Source organism: Mustelus asterias, chromosome 33 (assembly GCF_964213995.1).
Source record: "Mustelus asterias chromosome 33, sMusAst1.hap1.1, whole genome shotgun sequence".
In the NCBI taxonomy this organism is placed as follows: domain Eukaryota; kingdom Metazoa; phylum Chordata; class Chondrichthyes; order Carcharhiniformes; family Triakidae; genus Mustelus; species Mustelus asterias.
This window is the reverse complement of record NC_135833.1, coordinates 742,931-764,301: the sequence shown is the minus strand read 5'-3', so window position 1 is coordinate 764,301 and position 21,371 is coordinate 742,931. Positions and strand designations below refer to the sequence as shown.

Genomic DNA, 21,371 nt, shown 5'->3' with positions numbered 1-21,371 from the left:
GGGCGAGTGGAATCGGCTGCCGTCAGTGGTGGTGGAGGCAAACTCAATAGGGTCTTTTAAGAGACTCCTGGATGAGTACATGGGACTTAATAGGATGGAGGGTTATAGGTAGGCCTAAAAGGTAGGGATATGTTCGGCACAACTTGTGGGGCCGAAGGGCCTGTTTTGTGCTGTAGTTTTCTATGTTTCTATGTTTCTATAATGCAAGTTGTCTGATCATGGCACACTGGCACAGTGGTTGGCACTGCTGCCTCACAGCGCCAGGGAACTGGGTTCGATTCCTGGCTTGGGTCACTGTCTGTGTGGAGTCTGCATGTTCTCCCCCGTGTCTGCGTGGGTTTCCTCCGGGTGCTCCGGTTTCCTCCCACAGTCCGAAAGACGTGCTGGTTAGCGTGCAGTGGCCGTGCGAAATTCTCCCTCAGTGTAACCCGAACAGGCGCCAGAGTGTGGCGGCGAGGGGATTTTCACAGTAACTTCATTGCAGTGTTAATGTCAGCCTACATGTGACTAATAAATAAACTTTAACTTAGTTGACCCCAGCCTCAACTTCTCTATGGGAGCAAGAGAGTTCCAGGTTCTCCACGACTTTATGAGGGAAAAAGTTTTATTTATTTATTTTGTGAACCCAACTCTCCACTCACCTGATGAAGGGGCGGCGCTCCGAAAGCTCGTGATTCCAAATAAACCTGTTGGACTTTAACCTGGTGTTGTTATTGATGATGTGGAGATGCCGGCGTTGGACTGGGGTAAACACAGTAAGGAGTTTAACAACACCAGGTTAAAGTCCAACAGGTTTATTGGTAGCAAACACGGGACACGGTGGACAGAGTACCCTTCGTCGTCCAGTACTTCCCCGGAGCGGAGAAGCTACGGCATCTCCTCCAGAGCCTTCAACATGTCATTGATGAAGACGAACATCTCGCCAAGGGCATCCCCACACCCCCACTTCTTGCCTTCAAACAACCTCAAACAGACCATTGTCCGCAGCAAACTACCCAGCCTTCAGGAGAACAGTGACCACGACACCACACAGCCCTGCCACAGCAACCTCTGCAAGACGTGCCGGATCATCGACACGGATGCCATCATCTCACGTGAGAACACCATCTGCCAGGTACACGGTACCTACTCTTGCAACTCGGCCAACATTGTCTACCTGATACGCTGCAGGAAAGGATGTCCCGAGGCATGGTACATTGGGGAAACCATGCAGACGCTACGACAACGGATGAATGAACACCGCTCGACAATCACCAGGCAAGACTGTTCTCTTCCTGTTGGGGAGCACTTCAGCGGTCACGGGCATTCGGCCTCTGATATTCGGGTAAGGGTTCTCCAAGGTGGCCTTCACGACACACGACAGCGCAGAGTCGCTGAGCAGAGACTGATAGCCAGGTTCCGCACACATGAGGACGGCCTCAACCGGGATCTTGGGTTCATGTCACACTATCTGTAACCCCCACAACTTGCCTGGACTTGCAAAGTCTCACTGGCTGTCCTGTCTGGAGACAATACGCATCTCTTTAACCTGTGCTAATGCTCTCTCCACTCACATTGTCTGTACCTTTAAGACTTGATTAGCTGTAAAGACTCGCATTCCAATCATTATTCGTTATTCTATAAATTGAGTTTGTGTCTTTATATGCCCTGTTTTTGCTGTTTGTTAGCAGATCTCCCACTCACCTGACGAAGGAGCAGCGCTCCGAAATCTAGTGGCGTTTGCTACCAAATAAACCTGTTGGACTTTAACCTGGTGTTGTTATTGATGGCAGGAGTGAAGTATGAAGAGAGATTGACTAGGTTAGGATCATATTCGCTGGAGTTCAGACGAATGAGGGGGGATCTCATAGAAACGTATAAAATTCTAACAGGACTAGACAGGGTAGATGCAGGAAGGACGTTCCCGATGGTCGGGGAGTCCAGAACCAAATTTGATAGAATTTTTTGAGGAGGTAACTAAGTGTGTTGATGAAGGTAGGGCAGTTGATGTCATATACATGGATTTTAGTAAGGCTTTTGATAAGGTCCCCCATGGTCGGCTTATGATGAAAGTGAGGAGGTGTGGGATAGAGGGAAAGTTGGCCGATTGGATAGGCAACTGGCTGTCTGATCGAAGACAGAGGGTGGTGGTCGATGGAAAATTTTCGGATTGGAGGCAGGTTGCTAGCGGTGTGCCGCAGGGATCAGTGCTTGGTCCTCTGCTCTTTGTGATTTTTATTAATGACTTAGAGGAGGGGGCTGAAGGGTGGATCAGTAAATTTGCTGATGACACCAAGATTGGTGGAGTAGTGGATGAGGTGGAGGGCTGTTGTAGGCTGCAAAGAGACATAGATAGGATGCAAAGCTGGGCTGAAAAATGGCAAATGGAGTTTAACCCTGATAAATGTGAGGTGATTCATTTTGGTAGGACAAATTTAAATGTGGATTACAGGGTCAAAGGTAGGGTTCTGAAGACTGTGGAGGAACAGAGAGATCTTGGGGTCCATATCCACAGATCTCTAAAGGTTGCCACTCAAGTGGATAGAGCTGTGAAGAAGGCCTGTAGTGTGTTAGCCTTTATTAACAGGGGGTTGGAGTTTAAGAGCCGTGGGGTTATGCTGCAACTGTACAGGACCTTGGTGAGACCACATTTGGAATATTGTGTGCAGTTCTGGTCACCTCACTATAGGAAGGATGTGGAAGCGCTGGAAGGAGTGCAGAGGAGATTTACCAGGATGCTGCCTGGTTTGGAGGGTAGGTCATATGAGGAAAGGTTGAGGGAGCTAGGGCTATTCTCTCTGGAGCGGAGGCGGCTGAGGGGAGACTTGATAGAGGTGTATAAAATGATGAAGGGGATAGATAGAGTGAACGTTCAAAGACTATTTCCTCGGGTGGATGGAGCTATTACAAGGGGGCATAACTATAGGGTTCGTGGTGGGAGATACAGGACGGATATCAGAGGTAGGTTCTTTACGCAGAGAGTGGTTGGGGTGTGGAATGGACTGCCTGCAGTGATAGTGGAGTCAGACACTTTAGAAACATTTAAGCGGTTATTGGATAGGCACATGGAGCACACCAGGATGATAGGGAGTGGGATAGCTTGATCTTGGTTTCAGATAAAGCTCGGCACAACATCGTGGGCCGAAGGGCCTGTTCTGTGCTGTACTGTTCTATGTTCTATGTTCTATAACCAGGGGTCAGAGACCTAATCCGGGGTGAACATTCCAGGGCTGAGATGAGGAGAAGTTCCTTCATCCAGAGGGTGGTGAATCTGTGGAAGTCACAACCACAGAAGGTAGTTGAGGCTAAAACATTGACCAGAATTTTACCATCCCACCCACCGCGGGAATCACAGCAGGCAAGGGGCCGACCATGGAAAGGTCCATTGATCTCAGGCAGGATTTTACGTTTTCGGAACCAACAAGGCCGTAAAATCCCACCCATTGTATGTTTTCTCGAAAGAGTTCGACATCTCTCTTGGAGTGAAGAGGGATAAGAGCATATGGGGGACGTGGGGGGGTGGAGGTGAGATCGGATTGAACAGTTTAGGCCTACACTCTCTGGAATTTAGAAGAATGAGGGGAGATCAGATTGAGGTTTACAAGATGATAAAAGGTCTGGATAAAGTCGACGTGGAGCGGATGCTTCCCCTTGTGGAACATTCTAGGACTAGAGGTCACAGTCTTAGGATAAGGGGTAGCAAATTTAAGAGTTGGAGGAGGAACTACTTCCCCCAAAGGGGTTGTGAATCTGTGGAATTCGCTGCCCCAAAGTGCGGTGGGTGCTGGGACAGTGAGTAAATTTAAGGAAGAGTTAGACAGATTTTTAATTGGGAATGGGTTGAAGGGTTACGGGGAGAAGGGAGGAAAATGGGGATGAGGAGCGTTTCAGCCATGACCGAATGGCGGAGTGGACTCGATGGGCCGAATGGCCTAATTCTGTTCCTATATCTTATGAACTTATCAAGCTATTGAGTTGGATGATCAGATTTGTGAAGCAAAAGTCAACATTGCTTTAGTTAGGATCTTAAACACACAGGTTGGCCGAGTACCTCGCACACCGCAGACATCGTAGAGGCTAAATACCTTCTGCACTGACAGGTTGGGAAGGTTACGCGGCTACAAAAGAGCAAATGGAACACTTGGATAAACACGCTTCTCCTGTTGAGCACGAGGCAATTGTAACGTAGGAAGTCTCAGACAAAATGTACGATACTCAAAACCTCTCCCATTATCTTATCCACATGCATCAGGTGGTGTATTTCGACCATCACTTTTCAAAAATAAGTCTTAAGGAGACAAGCAAGAAAGCCAAACATGTAAACGGTGAAAAATAGTCGGAAAACTACCCGATGCATCGGTGACAATCATTATATTCGGATGACAAAATCCTGGAAAATAACTTAAAATGCATTGCAAGATACGATGGATAATATCAGGCCATCTTTTTCCAAACAGGATAATACACAAAACTACAGGTATAACCAAGAGGAATCCACAACAGTTGAACACAAGCCAATGGGCATGAGAACAGCATACGCCCATTCATCAGAATTATCACAATCTGCCCTGGATAGAACCATAGAATCCACACATGCAGAAGGGGGCCATTTGGCCCATCCAGTCAGCACCGACTGTCCGACAGAGTATCTTATCCAGGCCCTCTCCCCCGCCCCATCCCCAGAACGCCACACAATTACCATGGCCAATCCACCTCACCTGCACATCTTTGGACACTAAGAGGCACTTTCGCATGGCCAATCCAACTAACCTGCACATCTTTGGACACTAAGGGGCAATTTAGCATGGCCAATCCAACTAACCTGCACATCGTTGGACACTAAGGGGCAATTTAGCATGGCCAATCCAACTAACCTGCACATCGTTGGACACTAAGGGGCAATTTAGCATGGCCAATCCACCTAACCTGCACATCTTTGAACACTAAGGCACAATTTAGCATGGCCAATCCACCTAACCTGCACATCTTTGAACTCTAAGGCACAATTTAGCATGGCCAATCCACCTAACCTCCACAACTTTGGACACTAAGAGACAATTTAGCATGGCTGATCCACCTTACCTGTACATCTTTGGACACTACAGGGCAATTTAGCATGGCCAGTCCCCCTAACCCACACATCTTTGAACACTAATAGTCAATTTAGCTTGGCCAATCCACCTAACCCGCACATCTTTGGACACTAAGGGGCAATTTAGCATGGCCAATCCAATCCAATTGCCTCTTAGTATCCAAAGATGTGTGGGTTAGCTGGATTGGCCATGCTAAATTGCCCTTTATGTGTCAGGGGGACTAGCTAGGGTAAATACATGGGGTTATGGGGATAGAGACTGGGTGGGGTAGTTGTCGGTGCAGACTCGATGGGCTGAATGGCCTCCATCTGCAATATATTGATTCTAACTCGGAGAAGGTTCCAGAAACTCTTTCCAAATGCAACGTGAAAGATCACAAAAACAGTTCACCTCCAGGACCCCTTTGGGGACCCTCTCAACAATGCTCACTGACAGAAAACAGTAAGAAGTCTCACAACACCAGGTTAAAGTCCAACAGGTTTATTTGGAATCACGAGCTTTCGGAGCGCTGCTCCTTCATCAGGTGAGTGGAGAGGTAGGTTTCACAAACACGGCATATATAGACAGAGACACAATTGCAAGGTAATGGGTCCCCACCATTTGGCCTGGGCTTGCAAAATTCTACTAACTGTCCTGGCTTGAGACGATTCACACCTCTTTAACCTGAGATTATCCCTCTCTCCACTCGCACTGTCTGTACCTGTAAAGACTTGATTACCTGTAAAGGCTCACATTCCAACCATTATCTTGCAATTGTGTCTCTGTCTATATATGCCGTGTTTGAACAAAGAACAAAGAAAATTACAGCACAGGAACAGGCCCTTCGGCCCTCCTAGCCTGCACCGACCATGCTGCCCGACTGAACAAAAGCCCCCTACCCTTCCGGGGACCATATCCCTCTATTCCCATCCTATTCATGTATTTGTCAAGACACCCCTTAAAAGTCACTACCGTATCTGCTTCCACTACCTCCCGAGTTCCAGGCACCCACCACCCTCTGTGTAAAAATCTTGCCTCATACATCTCCTTTAAACCTTGCCCCTCGCACCTTAAACCTGTGCCCCCCTAGTAATTGACTCTTCCACCCTGGGAAAAAGCTTCTGACTATCCACTCTGTCCATGCCCCTCATAATCTTGTAGACTTCTATCAGGTCGCCCCTCAACCTCCGTCGTTCCAGTGAGAACAAACCAAGTTTCTCCAACCTCTCCTCATAGCTAATGCCCTCCATACCAGGCAACATCCTGGTAAATCTTTTCTGTACCCTCTCCAAAGCCCCCACATCCTTCTGGTAGCGTGGCGACCGGAATTGAACACTATATTCCAAGTGCGAAACCCACCTCTCCACTCGCCTGGTGAAGGGGCAGCGCTCCGAAAGCTCGTGATAGCAAATAAACCTGTTGGACTTTAACCTGGTGGTTGTGAGACTTCTTACTGTGCCCCACCCCAGTCCAACACCGGCACCTCCACATCACAACATAAAACAGTCTCAGTGTCATACAGGATTGCATGTTGCGTTTATCTGCAAATAATCTTTTAAATTTGCACCAAAGGACGTTTCAACCATCATCAGGGCAAGGTCTTGGGAGTTGAAACTAAACACAAAGTGTGACCGCGGTCCTTGATGGGGAAGGGATCTCCGTGAGGCAGACGGAACAGCCTGCTTTACAGTGAACAGCAAAAGGAAATGTTTTCATTACTCACACTTTGCAGGTAGACAGTATCCACTGGTCATTTTCGCATCTCCAGTGTCGCAACATCCCAGCGTACTGCACTCCTTCTGCAGCAAGGGTCCAGCCGCTGCGTGGATAGCCCCATCCACTGTGGAAAAATACAACAACGTTACTCAAACACTGCGCCATTTCTCGTGTCTTTGGGGTGGTCACCTCCGCGAGGACGCGATCCGACAGTCAACATTACAATGAAATTTGCTCAAAGGAGCCGTCCCCTTCAAACCTTCATTCCTGGCCTCGGGTCACTGTCTGTGTGGGAGTTAGCACGTTCTCCCTGCACCGTATCTGCGTGGGTTTCCTCCGGGTGCTCCGGTTTCCTCCCACACGCCAAAGATGTGCAAGTTAGGTGGATTGGCCATGCTAAATTGCCCCTCACCGTCCCAAGGATGTGCGGGTTAGGTGGATTGGCCATGCTAACTTACCCCTGACTGTCCCAAAGATGTGCAGGTTAGGTGGATTGGCCATGCTAAATTGCCCCTTAGTGTCCAAAGATGTGCAGGTTAGATGGATTGGCCATGCTAAATTGCCCTCACCGTCCCAAGGATGTGCGGGTTAGGTGGATTGGCCATGCTAAATTGACCCTTAGTGTCCAAAGATGTGCAGGTTAGATGGATTGGCCATGCTAAATTGCCCCTCACCGTCCCAAGGATGTGCGGGTTAGGTGGATTGGCCATGCTAAATTACCCCTGACTGTCCCAAAGATGTGCAGGTTAGGTGGATTGGCCATGCTAAATTACCCCTGACTGTCCCAAAGATGTGCAGGTTAGGTGGATTGGCCATGCTAAATTGCCCCTTAGTGTCCAAAGATGTGCAGGTTAGATGGATTGGCCATGCTAAATTGCCCCTCACCGTCCCAAGGATGTGCGGGTTAGGTGGATTGGCCATGCTAAATTACCCCTGACTGTCCCAAAGATGTGCAGGTTAGGTGGATTGGCCATGCTAAATTGCCCCTTAGTGTCCAAAGATGTGCAGGTTAGGTGGATTGGCCATGCTGAATTGCCCCTTAGTGTCCAAAGATGTGCAGGTTAGGTGGATTGGCCATGCTAAATTACCCCTTAGTGTCCAAAGATGTGCAGGTTAGGTGGATTGGCCATGCTAAATTACCCCTGACTGTCCCAAAGATGTGCAGGTTAGGTGGATTGGCCATGCTAAATTGCCCCTTAGTGTCCAAAGATGTGCAGGTTAGGTGGATTGGCCATGCTAAATTGCCCCTTAGTGTCCAAAGATGTGCAGGTTAGGTGGATTGGCCATGCTGAATTGCCTCTTAGTGTCCAAAGATGTGCAGGCTAGGTGGATTGGCCATGCTAAATTGCCCCTCACCGTCCCAAGGATGTGCGGGTTAGGTGGATTGGCCATGCTAAATTACCCCTGACTGTCCCAAAGATGTGCAGGTTAGGTGGATTGGCCATGCTAAATTGCCCCTTAGTGTCCAAAGATGTGCAGGTTAGGTGGATTGGCCATGCTAAATTACCCCTGACTGTCCCAAAGATGTGCAGGTTAGGTGGATTGGCCATGCTAAATTGCCCCTTAGTGTCCAAAGATGTGCGGGTTAGGTGGATTGTCCATGCTAAATTGCTGCTTAGTGTGAGGGGGACTAGTCGGGTAAATGCATGGGGTCATGGGGATAGGTGGGATTGTGGTCGGTGCAGACGCGAAGGGCTGAATGGCCACCTTCTGCACTGTCGGGATTCTCTGATTCCTTTGTCCAGGCCAACAATGTTCACTCACACATCATCATCCAAAACTAAAGGCTTATTTCACCTCGTATTTCTCGATTTCTGTCTGTGTCCAACCTTGGCTCGTGAATGCCTGCCTTTGATGTAACTTCATTGTATGTGAGACCCTCCGGGGGGGCGGGGGGGGGGGACCTGAAGACATGTCAACGCACTGTAGCAATGTGAGTGCTGACTGGGAGCGCCTGCTGTCACAATGACAGAAATTTTACACAAGTCAGTTTTCTTTCGGAGAAAGGCACAGACAGGCACCTATACATCTCCTCCTAATGACTGCCGGCCAGCCCAGTGTTATTTACAGCCAACAAGGTACTTTTTGAAGGGTAATCGCTGTTGCAATGTAGCAGACACGACAGCCGGTACAGAATTTGCTGGACAAGCAAGCAGGACTGGGATTATGTTGTTGTTTGAGCGATAATGCCTTAATGCTCCTACTCTCTCTGTACCGGTCAGGATGCCAGCCGGAATTGCCTTGATGTGGGACATCTGACGCCCTCCCCCAGTGGATGGAAGGAGCTTTGCTTTCACTGTCTCGTCTGAAAGATGGCAGCCGGAATTTGACCGGGGCGGGCGCGGCTCACGGAGCGGAATTTCCCCGTTGGCCTCGGGTGGGATTTTACGAGCCTTGCCCGTCGTAAAATACCAGGCGGCATCTCTGAAAGTTCAACACTCCACTCAGTGTGACACTGCTTGTTTCAGCTTGGATTTTGATTTATTATTGTCACATGTGATACATATAAATGATTTGGAAGAAGGTGTAACTGGTGTTATCAGCAAGTTTGCGGATGACACGAAGATGGCTGGACTTCAACTAAGTTGCCTTTCTTCAAGCACATTAGCAAACTACCTAATTTCAACTGTCGTTCGAGTCAGGCCGCAGACACATCCTAACCGCACAGCTGCCCAGGTACACGTTTCTGTAGGATCGGGTGAACCATTGTGTGGTCTCCTCTACAGCGGAGAGACCAAGCGTAGACTGGGCGATCACTTTGCTGAGCACCTCTGGTCTGTGCGCAATCTGACCTTCCAGTTGCTTGCCGTTTTAACACACGATCCTGCTCCCATGTCCACAAAAGAACATAAGAACTAGGAGCAGGAGTAGGCCATCTGGCCCCCTCGAGCCTGCTCCGCCATTCAATAAGATCATGGCTGATCTTTTCGTGGACTCAGCTCCACTTACCCGCCCGCTCACCATGACCCTTAATTCCTTTACTGTTCAAAAATCTATCTATCCTCGCCTTAAAAAACATTCAATGAGGTAGCCTCAACTGCTTCACTGGGCAGGGAATTCCACAGATTCACAACCCTTTGTGTGAAGAAGTTCCTCCTCAACTCAGTCCTAAATCAGCGCCCCCTTATTTTGAGGCTATGCCCCCCTAGTCTGTCCTTGGCCTGCTGCAATGTTCCAGTGAAGCTCGATGGAAACTGGAGGAACAGCATCTCATCTTCCACCTGGACACTTTACAGCCTTCTGGTCTCAACATCGAATTCAACAACTCCAGATGATTTGCTCTACCCCACCCCCTTTGTTTTCCTTTAATTCAATTTTTAACTCTTCTCTACCTTTTATTTCTTTCCTGCCTTTCTTCATTTTTCTTCCCCTCCGTCACTCTTTCCCCCTGTTTTATCCCCTCTTTGCTTACCTTTTCTCCACCTTTGCTTCCCCTTTCTCTCAGTTTTACTTCTCTCTGGGTCTTAGCTATGAGGAGAGATTGGGTAAACTGGGGTTGTTCTCCTTGGAAAGACGGAGAATGAGGGGAGATCTAATAGAGGTGTACAAGATTATGAAGGGGATAGATAGGGTGAACAGTGGGAAGCTTTTTCCCAGGTCGGAGGTGACGATCACGAGGGGTCACGGGCTCAAGGTGAGAGGGGCGAAGTATAACTCAGACATCAGAGGGACGTTTTTTACACAGAGGGTGGTGGGGGCCTGGAATGCGCTGCCAAGTAGGGTGGTGGAGGCAGGCACGCTGACATCGTTTAAGACTTACCTGGATAGTCACATGAGCAGCCTGGGAATGGAGGGATACAAACGATTGGTCTAGTTGGACCAAGGAGCGGCACAGGCTTGGAGGGCCGAAGGGCCTGTTTCCTGTGCTGTACTGTTCTTTGTTCTCTTTGTTCTTTGTTCTCTCCCACTCATCTCCCCCCCTCTCCCCCCACATCTTCATCTGTCACAGTTTACGCTCTGATTTCAGCTTCTCTGCCGTTTGCCCATTCACACCTTCTATTCTCTCTACGGGCTGCCATTAGCAGCCTTTCCCCTGGTTGCCGTGGCTATGACTCATCTTTCATTCCCTCCCCCTGCAGTATAAATATCTCCCACTTTCCATGCCTTTGACAAAGGGGTCATCCGGACTCGAAACGTCAGCTCTTTTCTCTCCTCACAGATGCTGCCCAGACCTGCCGAGATTTTCCAGCATTTTCTATTCTGGTGTTAATTCCTTTCACCCACTAGCTCGTGACTGCAAAGACCACTCCGGTACCCCAACCGAGATTGGCCAACCCAGCACAGACGAGAAATCAAACCAGGAGGCTCCTGGTTTCACACGTAGATCACCACGTATGGGCGGCACGGTGGCACAGCGGGTTAGCGCTGCTGCCTCACAGCGCCAGGGACCCGGGTTCGATTCCCGGCTCGGGTCACCGTCAAGAACAAAAGAACAAAGGACAGGACAGCACGGCCCACCAAGCCTGCGCCAATCACCTTGTCCTACCTACACCAACCACTTGTGTCCCTCTATACCCCGCCTGTTCATGTGCCGATCCAGACCCTGTCTGTGCGGAGTCCTCACGTTCTCCCCGTGTCTGCGTGGGTTTCCTCCGGGTGCTCCGGTTTCCTCCCACAGTCCGAAAGACGTGCTGGTTAGGGTGCTAAATTCTCCCTCAGTGTAACTCGAACAGGCGCCGGAGTGTGGGCGACGAGGGATTTTCACAGTAACTTCATTGATTCTCATCATGAAATCCCTACAGTGCAGAAGGAGGCCACTCGGCCCATCAAGTCTGCACCGACCACAATCCCACCCAGGCCCTTCCCTCATGACCCCATGGCTAGTCCCCGTGACACTAAGGGGCAATTTAGCATGGACAATCCACCTAACCCACACATCTTTGGACACTAAGGGGCAATTTAGCATGGCCAATCCACCTAACCCACGCATCTTTGGACACTAAGGGGCAATTTAGCATGGCCAATCCACCTAACCCACGCATCTTTGGACACTAAGGGGCAATTTAGCACGGCCAATCCACCTAACCAGCATATCTTTGGACACTAAGGGACAATTTAGCATGGCCAATCCACCTAACCAGCATATCTTTGGACACTAAGGGACAATTTAGCATGGCCAATCCACCTAACCTGCACATCTTTGGACACTAAGGGGCAATTTAGCATGGCCAATCCACCTAACCCACACATCTTTGGACACTAAGGGGCAATTTAGCATGGCCAATCCACGTAACCTGCACATCTTTGGACACTAAGGGGCAATTTAGCATGGACAATCCACCTAACCAGCACATCTTTGGACACTAAGGGGCAATTTAGCATGGTCAATCCACCTAACCTGCACATCTTTGGACACTAAGGGACAATGTAGCATGGCCAATCCACCTAACCTGCACATCTTTGGACACTAAGGGGCAATTTAGCATAGCCAATCCACCTAACCAGCACATCTTTGGACACTAAGGGACAACTTAGCATGGCCAATCCACCTAACCCACACATCTTTGGACACTAAGGGACAATTTAGCATGGCCAATCCACCTAACCCACACATCTTTGGACACTGAGAGACAATTTAGCATGGCCAATCCACCTAACCTGCACACCTTTGGACTGTAAGGGGCAATTTAGCATGGCCAATCCACCTAACCCGCACATCTTTCGGACTGTGGGAGGAAACCGGAGCACCCGGAGGAAACCCACGCAGACACGGGGAGAATGTGCAGACTCCACACAGACAGTGACCCGAGGCCGGGAATCGAACCCGGGTCCCTGGCGCTGTGAGGCAGCAGTGCCAACCCCACTGTGCCACCGTGTCGCATCAAGCCTACTTGTGACACTCATAAATAAAAACGTTAAAACTCAATTTAGAAGGGAGTGGGTGCACTCCAGTACCCTCTGCACAAATCCGGGGATGTAATCCGAACCGCTTTCGAAGATGTTGTACGAGGATGGCCAACAACTCTGGCAAATCCCACTCTTCCCAAATCTATTTTGTCGGTTGTGGATTTCGATATGAATGTTGTGACACTCATTTGAGAAAGTTAATGATTCCGACAGTTACAAAAGAAACTCAATTATCAACAGCAGATGCGGTTGTAAACCTAGAGGGTTAACATTATTGCCTCTACCGAGGTTAATTTATCATTCTCGCGCTGTCAGACTCCTTCAAGGTAACTCCTCTGGGTTCATTACGCTGCAGGGGTAAGAATGAGAAAAATAGAATATAATTCCAACAAAGGAGAAGGTGATAACTCGAATATCAGCGGTGCCACAACTCTGCCAGTGCTTTGACAGGGCTAGATGCTGCATCTCATGTCTTCTGTCTCATTAGCAGTTTAGCGCGCTGGTGTAATTAAGATAATGATGGGAAGGGGTTTAATTGTCCCTCTATGCTGACCTGCCAGTAATGAGATACTCTGGAGTATAAACAGACTCTCCGAAAGGACCGATCTCTTCTGTCAGTTTAGTGGAAGCGGTGTCGAGTTCCAAGAACTGACGATGAAGCAAAACTGGTTGACATCTGGAGCGGTGCTGAGGAACCCTCGCAGCTCCTGAGTGCTCCTAAAATTCTCCAGCGCTAATGAGTCTTGCCGTTTTACAAGCGCTCCTCGCAGTAGTCAGAGTTTCGGCTTTTAAGTCTTTGTTCTAATCGACCAAAATTATTAAGCTGCGACAGGGCGGCAAGCACTGCTGCCCCGCAGCGCCAGGGACCCGGGTTCGATTCCCGGTTTGGGTCACTGTCTGTTTTCAGTCTGCACGTTCTCCCCGTGTCTGCGTGGGTTTCCTCCGGGTGCTCCGGTTTCCTCCCACACTCAAAAGCTGTGCAGGTCAGGTGGATTGGCCATGATAAATTGCCCCTTAGTGTCCAAAGATGTGTAGGTTAGGTGGATTGGCCATGTCAAATTGCCCCTTAGTGTCCAAAGATGTGCAGGTTAGATGGATTGACCATGTTAAATTGCCCCTTAGTGTCCAAAGATGTGTAGGTTAGGTGGATTGGTCATGTTAAATTGCCCCTTAGTGTCCAAAGATGTGCAGGTTAGGGGGATTGGCCGTGTTAAATTGCCCCTCAGTGTCCAAAGATGTGCAGCTTAGGTGGATTGGCCGTGTTAAATTGCCCCTTAGTGTCCAAAGATGTGCAGGTTAGGTGGATTGGTCATGTTAAATTGCCCCTTAGTGTCCAAAGATGTGCAGGTTAGGTGGATTGGCCGTGTTAAATTGCCCCTCAGTGTCCAAAGATGTGCAGGTGAGGTGGATTGGCCGTGTTAAATTGCCCCTCAGTGTCCAAAGATGTGCAGGTTAGATGGATTGGCCGTGTTAAATTGCCCCTTAGTGTCCAAAGATGTGCAGGTTAGGTGGATTGGCCATGCTAAATTGCCCCTTGGTGTCCAAAGATGTGCGGGTTAGGTCGATTGGCCATGTTAAATTGCCCCTTAGTGCCAGAGGGATTAGCTAGGGTAAATGTATGGGGATAGAACCTTGGTAGGGTTGTGGTCGGTGCAGACTCAATGGGCCGAATGGCCTTCTTCTGCACTGTAGGATTCTATGATTTATCTATTCCGCCACAAGTCCAATACTAAAAGGTTCGCAATGAATTGTTGGGAGAAATTATTTGCGAGTGGCGTGTCACACAGGCTTCCGTTTTGACCAGTCTGTCAGGGCAGTTGGTTCCATAGCTCAGGGGTTAGAGCACTGGTTTTGTAAATCAGGGGTTGTGAGTTCAATTCACACTGGAGTCTATGCTAAACATTCAGCTGATCGTACCAAATAAGCTGCATTACATGAGTGGACAACAAGATGACAGATCTGGAGTAATTGGGTGGCATGGTGGCACAGTGGTTAGCACTGCTGCCTCACAGCGCCAAGGACCCGGGTTCAATTCCCAGCTTGGGTCACTGTCTGTGTGGAGTCTGCACGTTCTCCCCATGTCTGCGTGGGTTTCCTCCGGATGCTCCAGATTCCTCCCACACTCCAACGATGTGCGGGTTAGGGGGATTGGCCATGGTAAATTGCCCCTTATTGTCCAAAGATGTGCAGGATAGCTGGATTGGCCATGCTAAATTGCCCCTTAGTGCCCAAAATGTGTGGGTTAGTTGGATTGGCCATGCTAAATTGCCCGTTAGTGTCCAAAGATGTGCAGGTTAGGTGGATTGGCCATGCTAAATTGCCCCTTAGTGTCCAAAGATGTGCAGGTTAGGTGGATTGGCCATGCTAAATTGCCCCTTAGTGTCCAAAGATGTGCAGGTTAGGTGGATTGGCCATGCTAAATTGCCCCTTAGTGTCCAAAGATGTGCAGGTTAGGTGGATTGGCCATGCTAAATTGCCCCTCAGTGTCAGGTGGATCGGCAGGGTAAATATGTGGGTTTACGGGAATGGGGCCTGGGTGGGATTGTGGTCGGTGCAGACTCGATGGGCCAAATGGCCTCCTTCTGCTCTGTGGGGATTCTGTGATTCTGCAGCTGGCTTCTTCTCTGAGTTACTGTCGGTTTTCTGGCAGGTTTGGGAGTGTTAAATGGACAGAGATAATCATTAATGCTTACGGCCTCAGGTTTCCTGCACTAACACTGCATCAGGATTATTCTCCCAAACCGCAGCCTCTTTAAAGGCCCGGTGCCAATCTCACAGTCGCACCACTCAGTTGGGGGCACTGAGAGTGAAGATTATAAAAGGTACAAAGAACAAAGAAAATTCCAGCACAGGAACAGGCCCTTCGGCCCCTCCAAGCCTGCACCGACCATGCTGCCCGACTGAACTAAAACCCCCTCCCCTTCCGGGGACCGTATCCCTCCATTCCCATCCTATTCATGTATTTGTCCAGATGCCCCTTAAAACTCACTATCGTATCTGCTTCCACTACCTCCCCCGGCAGCGAGTTCCAGGCACCCACCACCCTCTGTGTAAAAAACCTGCCTCGTACATCTCCTTTAAACCTTGCCCCTCGCACCTTAAACCTGTGCCCCCTAGTAATTGACTCTTCCACCCTGGGGAAAAAGCTTCTGACTGTCCACTCTGTCCATGCCCCTCATAATCTTGTAGACTTCTATCAGGTCGCCCCCTCAACCTCCGTCGTTCCAGTGAGAACAAACCAAGTTTCTCCAAACTCTCCTCATAGCTAATGCCCTCCATACCAGGCAACATCCTGGTAAATCTTTTCTGTACCCTCTCCAGAGCCTCCACATCCTTCTGGCAGTGTGGCGACCAGAATTGAACACTATATTCCAAGTGCGGCCTAACTAAGGTTCTATAAAGCTGCAACATGACTTGCCTATTTTTAAACTCAATGCCCGGCTGATGAAGGCAAGCATGCCGTATGCCTTCTTGACTACCTTCTCCACCTGCCTTAAGGGTTCTGCCATTTACTGTATATTTCCTCTCTGTATTAGACCTTCCAAAATGCATTACCTCACATTTGTCCGGATTAAAGTCCATCTGCCATCTCTCCACCCAAGTCTCCAACCGATCTATATCCTGCTGTATCCTCTGATGGTCCTCATTTTTTACACAGAGGGTGGTGGGGGCCTGGAATGCGCTGCCAAGTAGGGTGGTGGAGGCAGGCACGCTGACATCGTTTAAGACTTACCTGGATAGTCACATGAGCAGCCTGGGAATGGAGGGATACAAACGATTGGTCTAGTTGGACCAAGGAGCGGCACAGGCTTGGAGGGCCGAAGGGCCTGTTTCCTGTGCTGTACTGTTCTTTGTTCTTTGTTCGTCGCTATCCGCAAATCCAGCAACCTTTGTGTCGTCCACAAAGGTAATTGTTCACTACACGCGGATACCTGCTCACCAGTGTTTAAGGACTCAAAGTACTTGGCAGGACTGTTCTGAAGGCTGTTGAGTCTACTGGGGAGCTATGTCAACTGTTGTTTCAGACTTATGGCCTATTGCCACCGGGAAAACAATCCTGTTCTTATTAGTTAATCCTTGAGTCCATTCAGTGCCCACATCTTGCAGTTGCAAAGGTTCCAGTTCATAGAATCATAGAATCATAGAATCCCTACAGTGCAGAAGGAGGCCATTCGGCCCATCGAGTCTGCACCGACCACAGTTCTTAAAAGTGATTGTATGGTGCACGTTTGGAATCCCTACAGTGCAGAAGGAGGCCATTCGGCCCACCGCGTCTGTACTGACAACAATCCCACCCAGTCCCCATTCCCGTAACCCCACATATTTACCCTAGCTAATCCCCCTGCCACGAGGGTCAATTTAGCATGGCCAATCCACCTAACCCGCACGTCCTTTAGAGTGTGGGAGGAAACCGGAGCACCCAGAGGAAACCCACGCAGACACGGGGGGGAGAACGTGCAGACTCCGCACAGACAGTGACCCGAGCCGGGAATCGAACCCGGGTCCCTGGCGCTGTGAGGCAGCAGTGCTAACCCGCTGTGCCACCCTGCTACCCATCTGGATAGTCGGAGTTAGAAAAGGAAGGTCCAGCCATCGTATTGGCTCTGAAACTATTTCATCAGCACCTTTCGGGCCATTTGTTGACTCTATGTACTGAGCACAAACCACTGATGAGTCTTTTCAGTGAATCCTCCCGTGGTCTCGTTGAGAATACAGCACTTTGCTCACACATTGTCAGCTTACCAGTACAACACTCTGTGCAGAGCACAGGAGGACAATGCAAACACGGATACAATGAGTCATCTCCCTTTACCAGACATGCCAACCAACGTTATTTCCTTCAGATATAACTTTCTTGCTCAAGAGACTTTCACATTGTCTGTCTGGACTTACCACGTTCTTCCTGAATCTGCGTGGGTTTCCTCCCACTCTCCAAAGGTGTGCGGGTTAGGTGGGTTGGCCATGCTAAATTGTCCCTTAGTGTCCAAAGATGTGCGGGTTAGGTGGATTGGCCATGCTAAATTGTCCCTTAATGTTCAAAAATGTGCAGGTTAGATGAATTGGCCATGTTAAATTGTCCCTCAGTGTCCAAAGATGTGCGGGTTAGGTGGATTGGCCATGCTAAATTGCCCCTTAGTGTCCAGAGATGTGCAGGTTAGGTGGATTGGCCATGCTAAATTGCCCCTTATTATCCAAAGATGCGTGGGTTAGGTGGATTTGCCATGCTAAATTGCCCCTTAGTGTCCAGAGATGTGTAGGTTAGGTGGATTGGCCATGTTAAATTGCCCCTTTGTGTCTAAAGATGTGCAGGTTAGGTGGATTGTCCATGCTAAATTGCTCCTTAGTGTCCAGAGATGTGCGGGTTAGGTGGATTGGCCATGCTAAATTGCCCCTTAGTGTCCAAAGATGTGCAGGTTAGGTTAGATCGGCTATGCTAAATTGCCTTTAGTGTCCAAAGATGTGCAGGTTAGGTGGATTGGCCATGCTAAATTGCCCCTTAGTGTCCAGAGATGTGTAGGTTAGGTGGATTGGCCATGCTAAATTGCCCCTTAGTGTCCAAAGATGTGCAGGTTAGGTTAGATCGGCTATGCTAAATTGCCTTTAGTGTCCAAAGATGTGCGGGTTAGGTGGATTGGCCATGCTAAATTGCCCCTTAGTGTCCAGAGATGTGTAGGTTAGGTGGATTGGCCATGCTAAATTGCCCCTTAGTGTCCAAAGATGTGCAGGTTAGGGGATTGGCCATGCTTAATTGCCCTTTAGTGTCCAAAGATGTGCAGGTTAGGTGGATTGGCCATGCTACATTGCCCCTTAGTGTCCAAAGATGTGCAGGTTAGGTGGATTGGCCATGCTAAATTGCACCTTAGTGTCCAGAGATGTGCAGGTTAGGTGGATTGGCCATGCTAAATTGCCTTTTAGTTCCCAAAGATGTGCGGGTTAGGTGGATTAGCCATGCTAAATTGCCCCTTTGTGTCTAAAGATGTGCAGGTTAGGTGGATTGGCCATGCTAAATTGCCCCTCAGTGTCTAAAGATGTGCAGGTTAGGTGGATTGGCCATGCTAAATTGCCCCTTAGTGTCCAGAGATGTGCAGGTTAGGTGGATTGGCCATGCTAAATTGCCCCTTACTATCCAAAGATGCGTGGGTTAGGTGGATTGGCCATGCTAAATTGCCCCTTTGTGTCTAAAGGTGTGCAGGTTAGGTGGATTGGCCATGCTAAATTGCCCCTTACTATCCAAAGATGCGTGGGTTAGGTGGATTGGCCATGCTAAATTGCCCCTTAGTGTCCAAAGATGTGCAGGTTAGGTGGATTGGCCATGCTAAATTGCCCTTTCGAGTCCAAAGATGTGCAGGTTTAGCTGAATTGTCCATGCTAAATTGTTCTTCAGTGTCTCGAGATGTGCAGGTTAGGGGAATTAGCGGGTTAAATATGTGGGGTTACGGGGATAGGCCAGGGTAGGAGAGGGGATAGGATCGGAGAGTCGGTGCAGACTCGATGGGCCGATTGGCCTTCTCCTGCACTGCACGGATTGGAGTGCGTGCACTGATCTCTTTAGCGGGAAGGAGCGTGCGCGAGTGACGTTATTGGCACCACGGCCTTGTCTTATCATGACGGACCTGTGTACCTCGCTGCCTCCGGTTTGGAGTCCAGGCCGTGACGTAATTGGGTTTTGTTAAAAAGTAAAGAGGATAGAATCTCGCAACGTGTTTGACTCTCTTCGAGTGGCCTCGTTACCGCATTAGATGAAGAAGATCATTCATCAGTGAACACACCTGGTCGCAAGATGGTGCCAGGAAAACTGTCATAATAAGGCAATAACCATCATCTAATGAGGTGTACCTGGGAACCTTTAGTAGAAATCCGAGTATCCATGGCTGAAAGCCATGTGGTACGATTTATTTCCCACAAGTGGTCTGACCTGCATCTTGTGAGTGATGAAGTTATGAGTGTGAATGACAGTCAGTGCCAAGACTACAATGCAAATTGCTGCCGGAAGCTCAACCTGCCTGCCGTATATTTTAGAGTGTAGGCCAGCGATGGAAATTAAACCCATCAGACCTCGCTGTAAATGTCGATTCGACATGGGAAGGCCCTCCCGTTGCAATTTGGCATCGTGGGCAGCAGGGTGGCACAGTGGGTTAGCACTGCTGCTTCACAGCTCCCGGGTCCCGGGTTCGATTCCCGGCTCGGGTCACTGTCTGTGTGGAGTTTGCACATTCTCCTCGTGTCTGCGTGGGTTTCCTCCGGGTGCTCCGGTTTCCTCCCACAGTCCAAAGATGTGCGGGTTAGGTTAAAAAAAATTGCCCCTTACAGTCCTGGGATGCGTAGGTTAGAGGGATTAGCGGGTAAAATATGTGGGGGTAGGGCCTGGGTGGGATTGGGGTTGGTGCAGACTCGATGGGCCGAATGGCCTCCTTCTGCACTGTAGGGTTTCTATGATTTCTATGTTGCCTCACAGCGCCAGGGACCTGGGTTCGATTCCCGGCCTTGGGTCACTGTTCTGTGTGGAGTCTGCACGTTCTCCCCCCGTGTCTGCGTGGGTTTCCTCCGGGTGCTCCGGTTTCCTCCCACAGTCCGAAAGGCGTGCTGGGTTAGGGTGCATTGACCCGAACAGGCGCCAGAGTGTGGCGACTAGGGGAATTTCACAGTAACTTCATTGCAGTGTTAATGTAAGCCTTACTTGTGACACTAATGAATAAACTTTACTTTTTACTTTGCCCAGTTCTGCGAGAGTCATAGAGGTTTGCAACATGGAAACAGGCCCTTCGGCCCAACTTGTCCATGCCGCCCACTTTTTAACCCCTAAGCTAGTCCCAATTGCCCGCATTTGGCCCATATCCCTCTATACCCATCTTACCCATGTCACTGTCTAAATGCTTTTCAAAAGACAGAATTGTACCTGCCTCAGGTGCGCGCCACAGACGGCACACTGCTGCCTCACAGCGCCAGGGACCCAGGTTCGATTCCCGTTGTGGGTCACTGTCTGTGCGGAGTCTGCACATTCTCCCCGTGTCTGAGTGGGTTTCCTCCGGGTGCTCCGGTTTCCTCCCACAGTCCAGAGATATGCAGGTTATCTGTTGGTAATCTGTGTCCAGATCATCAACAACCTGTCCTTTTTCCCCCCATGCCGACACTATAGTTAAGAAAGCCCCACCAACGCCTCTACTTTCTCAGAAGACTGAGGAAATTTGGCATGTCCGCTACGACTCTCACCAACATTTACAGATGCACCATAGAAAGCATTCTTTCTGGTTGTATCACAGCTTGGTATGGGGCTCCTGCTCTGCCCAAGACCGCAAGGAACTACAAAAGGTTATGAATGTAGCCCAATCCATCACGCAAACCAGCCTCCCATCCATTGACTCTGTCTACACTTCCCGCTGCCTCCGGGAAAAGCAACCAGCATAATTAAGGACCCCACGCATCCCGGACATTCTCTCTTCCACCTTCTTCCGTCGGGAAAAAGATACAAAAGTCTGAGGTCACGTATCAACCGACTCAAGAACAGCTTCTTCTCTGCTGCCATCAGACTTTTGAATGGACCTACCTTGCATTAAGTTGATCTTTCTCTACACCCTAGCTATGACTGTAACACTACATTCTGCACTCTCTCCTTTCCTTCTCTATGAACGGTATGCTTTGTCTGTATAGCGCGCAAGAAACAATAGTTTTCACTGGATACTAATCATGTCCTAAATTGACCCCAGTGTCAGGGGGATTAGAAGGATAAATATGCAGGATTACGGGAATAGTCCTGGG

At 49.3% G+C, this 21,371-nt stretch overlaps 1 protein-coding gene across 1 annotated transcript in view; it reads right to left on the bottom strand.

The window, feature by feature from the left end:
- LOC144481803 (ADP-ribose glycohydrolase MACROD1-like) overlaps nt 1-21,371 on the bottom strand; it is a 1,226,842-nt gene that overhangs the window by 476,476 nt on the left and 728,995 nt on the right. The window contains exon 5 of the mRNA XM_078200949.1: nt 6,775-6,891. Coding sequence (XP_078057075.1) covers nt 6,775-6,891 — 117 coding nt within the window. The remainder of the gene's footprint in view (nt 1-6,774; nt 6,892-21,371) is intronic.